The sequence below is a fragment of the Podarcis vaucheri genome (assembly GCF_965113315.1).
Source record: "Podarcis vaucheri genome assembly, chromosome: 1".
Taxonomy (NCBI): Eukaryota; Metazoa; Chordata; class Lepidosauria; order Squamata; family Lacertidae; genus Podarcis; species Podarcis vaucheri.
In genome coordinates this window covers 119,811,798-119,825,904 of record NC_138759.1, presented here as the reverse complement: position 1 = coordinate 119,825,904, position 14,107 = coordinate 119,811,798, and the positions used below count along the sequence as shown (strand labels likewise).

At 42.9% G+C, this 14,107-nt stretch overlaps 1 protein-coding gene across 1 annotated transcript in view; it reads right to left on the bottom strand.

Annotated features, from left to right (window-relative positions):
- Positions 1–14,107, bottom strand: part of LOC309525014 (dynein axonemal heavy chain 11-like) — a 227,395-nt gene that overhangs the window by 102,995 nt on the left and 110,293 nt on the right. Inside the window, exons 42-44 of the mRNA XM_082210341.1 lie at positions 12,204–12,397; positions 7,703–7,865; positions 1,736–1,859 (exon numbers count right to left, since the gene is read on the bottom strand). Of these exons, the coding sequence (XP_082066467.1) occupies positions 1,736–1,859; positions 7,703–7,865; positions 12,204–12,397 (481 nt within the window). The remainder of the gene's footprint in view (positions 1–1,735; positions 1,860–7,702; positions 7,866–12,203; positions 12,398–14,107) is intronic.

The window sequence follows — 14,107 nt, the reverse complement described above, 5'->3', positions numbered from 1 at the left end:
CCTACGGTACTTATGTAAAAACACCAGGCAGCCCCTACAAATAACCCAGAGATGCATTATAAATAACAGGACACAGTCTACTCATGTAAAAAACATGCTGATTCCTGGACTGTCCGGATTTAGAAGGCGATTGGGCTGGATCCAGCCCCCGGGGCCTTAGTTTGCCTACCCATGGCCAAGAATGGATAGCTTTCCAAACCCCAAATTTATCTGAACAACAAAACACACACACACACAAAAACAACTTAATGGAGATCTTCAAGCAGAGGTTGGTGATCCATCTTATCTGAGACACTCTGGTTCTGTCTTGTCAGCCTCGAGAAGGGGGTTGACCTAGATAGCTTACAAAACTCTGTTTTTTTTTTAAAAAATGTTTCTTCTCCAGTTAGATTCACAAAATCTTTAGGGGGCATGTGTACCCCTGCCTACCCCCAGAAAAAAAGCACTGGTTTTATGATGATTTTTATCTTATTCTTTGTACAGTTTTTTTTTAAAAAAATAAATAAATCTGCAATTTTATTTGCACTGCTTCGAACTATTAATGATTAAGTTGTATAGCAATGCCATAAATAAAATGAACAAATAAATCAAAATATTCATTCTTTGCCAATTCTGTTATGAACTCACTTATTCTGCATCTCCTGGCCTAATGTACGTACCAGAATGCAGTTACCCATTCCATTTCATTTTTCTCCTTATTTGTGATGTTGTTCTTGGCGTCAACAAGTGTACCAAAAAAAGCAAAGTTTGTTTTAGGGGAAATTATATTCAGATGTGCTTGCTCGGCGAGGAAATATATTGAGAAATGCATATTTTGCAGGGCAATATGTATTTAAATATTAATTTTCATGCATACTTTTCTTTAAAAATTTTTTTTGAAAAAAAAAATCACCATGCAGAAATGGGATGGGAGGGAATTAAGGCTGAACAAATGCGGAACTAACATGGACTGGAAACAGACTACTTTGTCCACCCCTATTTCTCTCTCTCTCTCTCTCTCTCTCTCTCACACACACACACACACACACACACACAGAAAATGCAGCTGCAAGATGAATTTCACGGACCTGACATTGCTAAAAAGGCACACATATATCATTAAAGGTGATATAAAAGGGGGAAAGAGTGAAGGGCTCTCGTGAGAAATTTTGGACACCTTTGCACCAGCAGTGTCTGCAACTGCAATTTCAGGAGCAGGAATCACCCTGCTCCTGTTCCCGACCATTTGGAATGTAATCCCTCTGTGATTTTTTTGTTATTCTAAAACGTGCACCACAAATCAGTTAATGCAGACGGTTTATACTGGTGAAATGTGTGTGGACTTACGCTGTGCCATTTTATATAACAATATCAAATATTAAAATAGTTGAAGCATTTTATAATAAACAGCGGTTTCCCCCCTCCTCTTGATTGCAGTTGATTATGTTATGCAGCTTATTCTGCTCGTGTCACAAAGGTGACTTAATAGCTCCTATAACTCATCTCAACAGCTGACCTTTCTCCCTCACTGATGAAGCCTATTCAAAACCTAGTGGCCTTTTGCTCATTTCAGGATCTTCTATTTTTCAACTGTTTTGATAATGAATATATTTACCGAAGGGTTTTTCTGTTTCTTAAAAAAAAAACCACCAACCCCTCCACGAATACTTCAATGGTCTCTTTAAAAGATGTTATTTAAATAAAGTACAAAAGAAACAGTCTCTCTCTTTTTTCGCATTTATGAGTTTTTGCTTACCTGATGCCAGCATGTCGTTAATTAATACGAGAAAACGCTCATCAGGGATCTGAGCATCTGCGTGAAGAAACACGGTGCCGATGTTCTTCACGCCAACTTTAAAGTAAAGTGTCGCAATATCACTCTGTAGAAGAAAGGGAGGTTTAGATCATTACGGAAATATGCATACTTAACAATATTGTCAAGCAAAGCAACCTCATGAAAGGGGAAGCTTAAAGACCCAACTTTTAAAATTTGAATTACCTGAAGGGGAAATTACATATTTTTACAATATAGCAACCAAAGTGCTTCCCCTGGTCTGTTAAGGATCATGTTCTTATGTGCTGTCTTTACCTGAAGAAGCGTCTCCACCCGCATCGTTCAAGCGGACACTGAGGTCCAGCTCCGAGGGCCTTCTGGCGGTTCCCTCACCGCGAGAAGCCAAGTTACAGGGAACCAGGCAGAGGGCCTTCTCAGTAGTGGCACCCGACGTGTGGAACGCCCTCCCACCAGATGTCAAGGAAATAAACAATTATCTGACTTTTAGAAGACATCTGAAGGCAGCCCTATTTAGGGAGGTTTTTAATGTTTGATGTTTTATTGTGTTTTAAATATTCTGTTGGGAGCCTCCCAGAGTGGCTGCAGAGGCCTGGCCAGATGGGCGGCGTATAATAATAATAATAATAATAATAATAATAATAATAATGATATTCCTGGGCAGCAGTGAGAAACTTCGCCTTTTATGTGTTGCTGCCCAGCCAGCCAGCCAGCCAGCCAGCCAGCCAGCAAGAAACTCCCCCAATCTGGGCCTCTGATTGGCAAATTTGAACCTGGTTTTGTTGGGTGGGAAGTTATGCCCATGGCTATGATGGCTGGGGGGTATTCCCCATCAGCTGGCAACCATGTGCGTCTGGGTGTCAGGGAAGGAGATGCAGAGTGAAGGTCCACAACCAACACCCACCGGGGAAAGCAGTGAGTTTCCATTCTTGGACAGTAGTCAGAAGCTTCGAGGGCAGTGTGTTTACCTGGGTTAAGTTCCCTTCAGAAGGAGAGATTACTGAAAACTTGAGGTGTTTTTAAACGTTAAAAAGGTAAAGGGACCCCTGACCATTAGGTCTAGTCATGGCCGACTCTGGGGTTGCGGCGCTCATCTCGCTTTACTGGCCGAGGGAGCCGGTGTACAGCTTCCGGGTCATGTGGCCAGCATGACTAAACCGCTTCTGGCGAACCAGAGCAGCGCACGGAAACGCCGTTTACCTTCCCGCTGGAGCGGTACCTATTTATCTACTTGCACTTTCACGTGGTTTCGAACTGCTAGGTTGGCAGGAGCAGGGACTGAGCAACGGGAGCTCACCCCGTCGCAGGGATTTGAACCGCCGACCTTCTGATTGGCAAGTCCTAGGCTCTGTGGTTTAAACCATAGCGCCTCCTGTGTCCCTTTTAAATGTTACAAATTGAGCAGAGATGAATTAAAACGGCACAGCACTCCTGAAAGCAGCAAATCCTATGTTGGTCATCAGATTCCCAGACAAGAGATCAAAATGTGTCTTCCAGACTTCCGGGTCAGCGCCATCGGTGAATGGCGGAGTTCCTCCGTTCAGAGGAACGGGCTCTGTGGAAACTGGGTCTTCCCGCCGCGGCGAAGGTAGGGACCCGCTAGAAATCCCAGGCGGAGGAAGCCTGGGAACGTGGGGTTCAGCAGCACACCAGGAGCGCCCCCCTACTCACAGGGAATCCCATTTAGGGGCTCCGGAGCGAAGTGGGGTGAGAAGCGTGGTGCTGCGAACTGACTGCTACTTTCACGGAGTGAAGCTGCACAGCCATTGCCGGAGAGCGCTGTCTTTTTCCTGTGGACAATTGGATTTAAAACAAGTACCCGTGAGTAGAAACAGAAAATTGGATCAAGAAATTTCTTAATTTGGTAACGAAGCGGGAAGGTTCAAAACAGGAAGTCTGCCTTCCGCTTTTTGTATATAGACTAAAGCAAAAACTTTGTAAAAGGGACGCGGGTGGCGCTGTGGGCTAAAGCCTCAGCGCCTAGGGCTTGCCGATCGAAAGGTCGGCGGTTCGAATCCCCGCGGTGGGGTGCGCTCCCGCTGCTCGGTCCCAGCGCCTGCCCACCTAGCAGTTCGAAAGCACCCCCGGGGGCAAGTAGATAAATAGGTACCGCTTACCAGCGGGAAGGTAAACGGCGTTCCGTGTGCGGCTCTGGCTCGCCAGAGCAGCGTTGTCACGCTGGCCACGTGACCCGGAAGTGTCTTCGGACAGCGCTGGCCCCCGGCCAATAGATGTGAGATGGGCGCACAAACCCCAGAGTCTGTCAAGACTGGCCCGTTCGGGCAGGGGTACCTTTACCTTTACCTTTAAAAACTTTGTAAGCTAAAGCCTGGAAAGCTGTCAAAAAAGTCTAAATTTCCTTCATTTAGAATTACTGAAACCCCCTTGGAAGCAGAAGAAAAGGGGGGGAACTTTGTTCAACCCTAGCAGGAGAGGGAGTGAAGAAGGATAAGTTTCCACCGTCTCTAACATGGGAACGGGGTGTCAGAGACAGAAATTGTTGGAGAGGTTCATTGACTGTCAATGGAATATTTTGACAGATAGCTAAAGAAGAGAAACAAGCTGATTTCAATGTTGCCTTTTGCATCTTAAAGAAACAAAATATCTGAAAAATATCTGAAAAACGAAAGTAATTTTCCTTTGTTGGACTTGCCTAAAAGAAATGGATACAAATAGAAATTGCCTCCTCTAGAAGGAGCTTGTCACATTGTTGCTGCAGTACATTTGAGGGCTCAACAGATGTGAGATTAAGACCGTGGGAACAGGCTTTTCTGACCTTGACTAAAGATGAGTTGGAAAGAAGAATGGGTGCTTGCCTTATGCAAGACAAGTGCCCTGCTGGAACAGATGCATGAGAAGATGGACTTGATGAATGAGAAAATGGATTTGACTGTTGCAGTTAATAACTGTGGGCAAATAGGGAATATTGATACAGAAATTATCCAGGCACCAAATCATGAATCTGTACTGACTGGGCAAGTGCAGAAGATAATGGAGGAGGATGCGGTTGCACCCCAAATAATACAAATGGAGAGTCCCGAGGCTCTACAGGAGTATGAGCCGTTGTCATTGAAGATTGAAGTTGGAGTGGGCCAGGGGGCGTCTGGAGTTGAGGAGGTTCCCAACGTTGGGGAGACCTTGGAATATGTTTTTAAATACTTTTTGGACTATATTGAGGATTGTGGGGAGTGGGACTGTGGGGAATGGGCGGGTTTGATGAAGGGAGATGGAGACAATTTTGGCTTGGAATCCCCCAGAGGCCTACCCCTCATTGAGAAAGGAAAGAAACTAAGAAAGAGACCAACAAAAGACAAGGAAAAGGGCAAGTATAAACAACAAGAAGAAGAATTGCAGAAGGGACATGGAAGAGACTTAAGGGCCTCGGACATAAGGCTTCCAGGTTGATGGACTAGATGGAATGGACAGTAAGGACTGACATGATCCGAGACCAGGAAGAAGGAACGTTGGATGAAGATTGGAAGAAAATCTATAAAGAAAATTTTCTATTTGGGGAATTGGCTAAAAATGAATGAATATTAGGGAAAATGTTGGAATGAAACTATATGACTTTAGCAGAAATGATATCAGGAGTAATGTATATTTGATAACTAAGATTCAAGCTTTAAGGTGTTTTAGGGTAAGATAAGGTTAAATTAATTACGGTAATGTGAATAATAGAATATGGGGAAAGATGGAAAGGATTGGTTGAGTTAATTATTAGATTAAATTAGGTTAGGATAAATTTTTAAAGAAAAAATTGAGAAAGATGGAAAGAATTTGCTGAAATAACTAATTAAACTAGAATACAAAAAGGGAGGTGTGAGGAAGTCAATGAAACAAGCAAATGGAAGTTTTAGATACGTAATCTGGGATTTGTGTTGTTTTCTTTTTTCTGTTTATCTTTTTGTTGTATTCTTGTATTGGTTTTTGTTTTTGTTTTGTTTTTTTGTCTATTATAGTGTTGTTTTTTAATGTTTTTTTCTTCTTCTTATAATTCTGAAAACTACTAATAAATATTATTTTTTAAAAAAATTAAAAAAACAAAAACAAAATGTGTCTTCCAGAGCTCAGGCTTGCTCACTTTTTCTCCACCCATCTCCAACTGCAGTTTCTGTCTCTTGCAGTCTCCAAACCTGCTTTTGTTTCTTGCACTGACAGATGTAGATTACATCAATGCAGTTGGGTGAGAAGGTGGAGGTATGCCACCTATATGTACTCCCTAGGAAGATAAATCGATTGCCAGCTGTTTCAAAAACACTGTGGTCCATTGTTAGCACTATTTCCCTGCTCCTCCGACAAAGGCAAGCCCTGGTAGCTAACCATTTCCAGGTAGGGCTCCCCCTGTTTATTCAGCATTAATCCTGATTTGCTTGCACAAACGTTACACAGTAGTTAGATTATACCCTGCTTTTATGGGGCATTCATTCCGATTTGTCTATGGATGGCTTTACAATGCACATTAATCCTGATTTGCTTGCAGTGTGTTTACACGGCTTCCTGTTAAATCATTTGTCAATCCCACTTTTCAATCTGCCTTGTTCCTTTTGAAAGTGGATTTGTTGCGCCAGAGAATTTTAATCCACTTCCGTTGTGCAGGCTTGAAGCAGTTTAGTTTAGATTTCTCTGAATAGAAGCATTTTTATATACAGTTTTGAAAAACAAACACTCGTTTTACAAAGCAATTCCCCTAATGTAATGTATTATGTGTGTAAATATATACCGTACTTACTAATATATGCATTTATATGCACACTTTGATCTTGTATATGCAGTTTTGTGCACCGTATTTGGCTGGGAAATTGCACTGCAAAATTTGGAGAAGTGCAACCAAAGCTGTGCTTTGGTTCACATTTTGTTTTGGATAGTGTGAATTAAGTAAGTTCACCCTTTTTGCAAGGGTGCAATAATGTCTTCTCCAAGCAAATTCGACATGGTTCATCTAAGGTTGGAATTGCGGTTGCTTCGCCCGCTCACATCTCATGCTCTTAACTTCTATGCAATACTAGAATGTATGCTCTGACAAGGCTTTACCATTGCCAGGAGATTATGTATGAAACTCAAAAGACATGTCACAGTCGGAATTCAAAATGACGTAACAGATTGGAGAACTGGGCCAAATAGTACAACATGAATTTCAACAGGGACAAATGCAAGGTTCTGCACTTAGGCAGGAATAACCAGCTGCACCAATATAAGATGGGGAGGGCGGGGCATATGGCTTACTAGCAGAACAAGTGAAAAGGATCTTGGGGGAATGGTCTCCCTCAGGAGGTTGTGGACTCTCCTTCCTTGGAAATTTTTAAGCAGAGGTCGGATGGCCACCTGTCATGGATGCTTCAGATGAGATTCCTGTACAGTGGTACCTCTGGTTACGTACTTAATTCGTTCTGGAGGTCCGTTCTTAACCTGAAACTGTTCTTAACCTGAAGCACCACTTTAGCTAATGGGGCCTCCCACTGCTGCCGCACCGCCAGAGCATGATTTCTGTTCTCATCCTGAAGAAAAGTTCTTAACCCAAGGTACTATTTCTGGGTTAACGGAGTCTGTAACCTGAAGCATCTGTAACCTGAAGCGTATGTAACCCGAGGTACCACCGTATTGCAGCGGGGTCCCTTCCAACTCTATGATCCTTTGATACAGTCAACGCTATGATTCTTTGATACAGTCAACTCTATGATTCTTTGATACAGTCAACTCTATGATTCTTTGATATAGTCAACTCTATGATTCTTTGATACAGTCAACTCTATGATTCTTTGATACAGTTAACTCTATGATTCTTTGATACAGTCGTACCTCGGTAGTAGAACAGAACAGAATCTGTTCCGGAAGTTCGTTCGACTTCCAAAATGTTTGGAAACCAAGGCGCTCAACTTCCGAGGTGCGACTGTATCTGAATGCAGAATCTTACAAGTGCACTATGAGACCTACCCTGAGATCATGAATCCCGTAGCTTTTGCGTAGGGTGATTTGGAAGACTTCCAGTGAGCTGAGAAAAGCAGCCAAGCGGCACAGACTTTGCTTTCCACTTCCTCCGACTCCAATCAAAAGTGCATTTCCATAGGGAGCTTCAAGAATGCGGTTGATGCGGCAGCTACAGGGCAGGAACAGATTTGCAAAGATTGATCTTTTAAAGACAATCAGCTTTCTATCCAATATATTTATGGTTGTAAACTAACAGTGCAATCCTAACCATTTCTACCCACAAGTAAGTCCTACTGAATTCAATGGGGGTTCTCTCCCAGGTAAACAGGATTAGGATTACAGCCTAGAGTGGGATTAAGATTACAGCCTAAATTAGGATTATACACCAGGCTTTACTTCCAATTAAGCATGCATAATTATGCCACAATCCTATCAACCTCCCAAAGTTATTTAGTCCGTAATGACTGAGGTTATATTTCTAAAATATATTTAGAAATCAATAAAGGTGTTTTCTCCAAGGTACTGAAGGAAGGGCATTTCTCTTAATTTCCAATATTGCAGAGATTTTATTTCAAATTGTAGGATAGAAAGATCACTATATGTGGCATAAGGAGAAGAAAACCTAAGCATCTGTGCAGTCTGCAAATAAATTTGCCCTTCAATGACCCTCCATCAATTAATAGGGGGAAATAACTAAGCTGCTATTAATGTGTTCACTAATTAATCTCCCTATTAAATTATTTAAAAGTTGATAGCCCTACGATCAACCTTTTTAATAACCATGTACTTGGGAGGGGGACTTGAACTTAAGAACTTATTTAAGTTTGAATTTCCTGCAACTTTGAACTTAACAGTTAAAGCTTGCGTAATACTCCTCTCCTTCAAAGGTAAATTGTAAACACAGTTTACAACCGAATGGCGGTACATTTGAGATAGTGCTGTGTAAGAAAACATAACAGTAACTCTGAATAAAAGGTGTTGCTAACATCTAATATACAGTCACTGTTTCCGTTGTTACTGCTGTAGTCAGAGTGTGGGACAGTTTGCTCAACTATTTAAGAAATAGTTAAATAGACCAGTGATCACACATTTATGTCCCAGGGCACTGTAAACTGATCTTGGAAACTTCTGCTACATTTGCCACTTGGAAGTGTCTTCAAATGTTTTCTAGACTATATGATGAGCTGTGATCCTGGCACACATTCACATGGGTCATAATGAGAAAACCTTGTGGCAACACTACCAAGTCATTAAGGCCATAGGATGCTTGAGAATTTCACCTGGTCTGAATTTTTAAGCACCTGACGTTCACTTCCTTGCAAACACACAGATCAGAAAGCAGTTCTTTTTGGTTTTTCAAACATTTCCAAATCTGCAGTACAGTTCTCCACTCATTTAAAAAATGTGTATTTTAGTATAAAATACATAGAAAATTTTGTATTTTAGGGTAAAACGCATATAAAAATGTGTAGCAAAAATGCATTTTTCCCCCTTCCCAGAAGCACAGCAGATCCTTGTGGGGCAAAATGGCCCCAATCCATTGCATCCAGGTTGCCTGCCACCCAGCCAAAAGGGGACAGAGGGAAGGGTGTGTGGCTGCTGTCACCAATAGCAAATGTAAATAAAATAACCCACTCACATCAATAACAATCTAGGTGTGTCAGGGAACTGCAGGCAGCGAGGGAGGAAAGAATTAGAGGATACAGGGAATGATCCCGACTAATCAGTACTGAGTCCTCCTCAGAAGACAGAGAAGAGGATAGTGATTCTGGGGAGGAAGGGGTGCTTCAGAGAGAAGGGGGTCCACATCACAGGGGGAAAGGGGCTGAGCCATTGGCTCTGTTGGTCTTGAGGGAGAGGGAAAAGAGAAAGTAGTTAGAGCAACGCGTCATGAGAGGCGGGTCGCTTTGTTTATTCGGCATGTAATCTTGTCTGAAGAAAATAAAGAAAGGAATTTATGGCTGGCTGCCGGGAGTGTTTTTCTGCTAAGTGCAGCAACCCGTGCAGCTGGCAAGTTGACAGGTGTTTTGTTTTGTTTTGTTTTGTTTTGTTTTTTAAGGGCAAGGAGGAAGATCAGAGTAGATGGGGTGGATTCCTTAAGAGGGCACCTTGTTCATCAAGAAAAACTTTCTGACAATAACAGTTGTTCAACAGTGGAGCAATCTCCCTCGGGAGGTTGTGGACTCTGCTTCCATGGAAGTTTTTAAGCAGAGGTTGGATAACCACCTGTCATGGATGCTTTAGCTGAGATTCCTGCATTGCAGGGGGCTGGAATAGATGACCCCAGGGGTCTCTTCCAACTCTAAGATTCTATGATCACGAGAACTGGAAACTTGCTTTTTCTTTTAAATGAAAGTTGATAACTAAAGGAGGCTGAGCAACAAAGGCCCGTATAGTTAAAGCTATGGTTTTCCCAGTAGTGATGGATGGAAGTGAGAGCTGGACCATAAAGAAGTCTGATTGCCGAAGAATTGATGCTTTTGAATTATGGTGCTGGAGGAGACTCTTGAGAGTCTCATGGACTGCAAGAAGATCAAACCGATCCATTCTAAAGAAAATCAGCCCTGAGTGCTCACTGGAAGGACAGATCCAATACTTTGGCCACCTCATGAGAAGAGAAGACTCCCTGGAAAAGACCCTGATGTTGGGAAAGATGGAGGGCACAAGGAGAAGGGGACGACGGAGGACGAGATGGTTGGACAGTGTTCTTGAAGCTACCAGCATGAGTTTGACCAAACTGCAGGAGGCAGTGGAAGACAGGAGTGCCTGGTGTGCTCTGGTCCATGGGGTCACGAAGAGTCGGACACGACTAAACGACTAACTAACAATAAAGGAGGCTGAAGAATGAACCCGATTCTGAATTGGAAGCTATATTATAGACAAGCTTTTTGAAACAGCTATGATTCTATGATTTAGGCTCCCTCAAAACAAGCAGCACCACTGCCTTTCTTCTCTCTAACACACAAAAGATGCTGGCCACTACAGTCGTACCTTGGATCCCAAACGCCTTGGTACTCGGACGCTTTGGCTCCCAAACGCCGCAAACATGGAAGTGAGTGTTCCGGTTTGCGAACATTCTTTGGAACCCGAACGTCTGACGTGGCTTCTGGAGCTTCCTACAGCCAATAAGAAGCCGCGCTTTGGTTTCCGAACATTTTGGAAGTTGAACGGACTTCCGGAACGGATTCTGTTAAACTTCCAAGTTTGACTGTATTGCCATTTGCTTGGTGTTGTTGGAAGTGTTGGTTGAGCAGTTGTAGATCAACTATTTTAGCTAGCCATACACATTACACAACTGCTCAAGTAGACCAGGTTCTCTGGATCGAAGCCTTTATCAAACAAACTCTTTCTTACCATTTCACCATCAGCATGCAGCATGGTGAGATGATGACAAATCTTTGTTAGTGCTGGGTTTAATAGCCATGTGGTTTGAGGTTTCTTAAACAAGGACTGTGAGTAGAATAAGTTTTTTTATTTTATTGATTAGATCAATCTCTGCTGGGACCGAAGCTTTCTCAAGAACTCATCCTATCTCAGACTCGCTGACATCTGGCCTCAGGCTGAGTTCAGCCTCTACATGCATGACTTCCTGCCAGAGTAATTAAGTGCGTTTTTCTTGATTAACCAAAAAACAAAACAAGAGGGAAAAATTAATTTGCTTTCTGTTGCAGATCCTGGTGGAAGAGCCTTTCAGAAACTCTTTGGGAAACGATTCCATCATTGCCGCACTGATGAGGCATCCTCAAATTGGGCCACAATATAGATGAATGTAGTGCCAGTCTTCAAAACTGATACAATACAGTGTAGACACACATACATATATATGAATGATACCTTCTATGGATTCCACTGTTTAAAAACCCCACCATTCAAAGCTACCATACGAACAGCATATGGAGTAGGATGAGAGTGTGACAGAATGAAGATGTAAGTAGGGAAATTTAGAACATTGAAATGCACCTCATAATTATTTCCTCCCAGTCCTTATTATACATTGATATCTTCACTGAAATGAGCAAGCTGCTAGACAGAAATGCCATAGGACCCGAGAAAGGGGAACTGATGTTTTTTCATTTCACCCAGGGATCTCTAGAATAATTTTAAAGCATCAGGGGTTTCTTTCATGACACACACCTGGAATTGTAAAATATTTGAAAGCAATGTAATATTCTATCAACCGAATCTTAAAATATCCTTGCAGGTCATGTCTCTATCTGCCCCTGAGCTTTACTGTGGATTTGACTTCAGCAGCCGAGTACCTGTTGGTCACACACTGAGCAACAGCCAATGGGTTACAATAGATCCTGGCTCCTTGAGACCTTTTTTTAAAAATTGCAGATGCATTTCTATAGTCAGCCTGTGCTAAAAGTCTCGCTTAGATCCGGCCACTTTACAAGCACCCTTTACCCTTTCCTAAAACTTTCCAGGAGGGCATTTTCAAATACTTTGTAAATACGCCAGTGTATTGTTTGCACCTCTCACACACGCCAAGACTCAAATAACTTACACGTGTTGTATGGCATCCTCAAAGAGAACAAGGTTCATTGCTGCATGCAGTTCGTTGTAGTGCTCTAACGCCTCTGTTAAAATTCTGGTCAGCTTCTTCCAATCAGATACTGGAAAGTAACGAGGTTCTCCAACACCATGGGCAAAGTGGCAGTAAATTAGTGGCTTATAGATAAATACGTGCTCATCAACACCCTGGTGGCAACAACACAGAGATACAAACAAGCGTTCATCCTGCAAGTTAACCCTTTCACTATATTGATTCTCCTAATTTTAACTTGATATCAAATAGAGGATGCTGAAATTATAGCCACAGAGGCTGAATTAAAATTTAGGAACATAGGAAGCTGCCATATACCAGTGGTTCTCCTAAGCTCAGTATTGTCTACCCAGCCTAGAAGTGGCTCTCCAGGGTTCCAAGAATTGGGGACACTCCCAGTTTCTCCAGGAGATGCTGGCGGTCCAACATAGGCAAAGCAAAAGCTCTGCTATAGAGATACGGCCACTCTCAAATCCTTCCGGCAAGACAAGGCAAAATACTTGACTCGTAGCCAGAGCCTTTGCACATTTACTCAGAAACATCCCCATGTGCTCAATAGGACTTGCTTCAAAGTAAATGCACACAGGACTGTAGTCTGAGTCACCAGATACCACTGCCCGAGAGCAGATAAATTTCCATTCCAGAGAACTAAAAAGTCACAATCCAGCTCAGACTGAGAACATGAAAACTAAAGCTGGCATTCTTTTCCTTTTCCTGTTTTGTATGAAAATGTGAAACCAGACTCGTATTGACCTGAAAGTGAGCACCAGAGCACAGTTATTGAAGGAAAAAAGGTAAAGGTAAAGGACCCCTGGACAGTTAAGTCCAGTCAAAGGCGACTATGGGGTTGCGGCGCTCATCTCACTTTCAGGTCAAGGGAGCTGGTGTTTGTCCGCAGACAGCTTTTCAGGTCATGTGGCCAGCATGACTAAACTGCTTCTGACGCAAGAGAACACTGTGACAGAAAAAAAGAGCACACAGAAATGCCGTTTACCTTCCCATCACAGTGGTACCTATTTATCTGCTTGCACTGGTGTGCTTTCGAACTGCTAGGTTGGCAGCAGCTGGGACAGAGCAATGGGAGCTCACCCTGTTGCGGGGATATGAATGGATGTCCTTTTGATTGACAAGCCCAAGAGGCTCAGTGGTTTAGACCACAGCGCCACGCGCATCCCCTAAGTTATTGAAGTACCACATGGCAGTACAGAGTCTCCAACAAAGATGTGCTCTCCCAAGCCCACATTCCCAACATGTTCACAATCCTGTCTCAATGACATCTACGTTGACTTGTTCATGTCTGGAGAATGGCTAGATGTCCAGGTTCAAGCTGCATGACCACTGGCAACATCAACCCTGCTCCGTGGGAATCACTTGCAGATGACCGCAGTGCCTGGAGACAAGCAGACAGGTCATGTATCCATAGCAGTGAGCGGAGGAGGAATGACCTCTGGGAGGAGCACAGGGGGGGAGTAACGCCATAGTGTGTCTGCAGCAGCACAACCCGACGCCTTCATCTGCCCCGGCTGGAACAAAACATGTCGCTCCCATATCGGTCTCTACAGCAACAGCAAAGCGCTGCAAACTTCCAACAGTTTGACTTCACCCTCGAAGGTGCACTCCTCCATTGTCTCTCGAGACAGACGGGTGCCAGCAATTTACTTGAAACGCTTACTTCTATTGCACCTCCCTAGAAGTTCAAGGCAGCTTCACAGCAAACATGGTACCTTAGCCTCAAGCAGTTCTCATATATTTTATAGAATAATAATAATTATTATAATAATAATAATATTAATAATAATAATTTATTATTTGTACCCCGCCCATCTGGCTGAGTCTCCTCAGCCACTCTGGGCGGCTTCCAACAA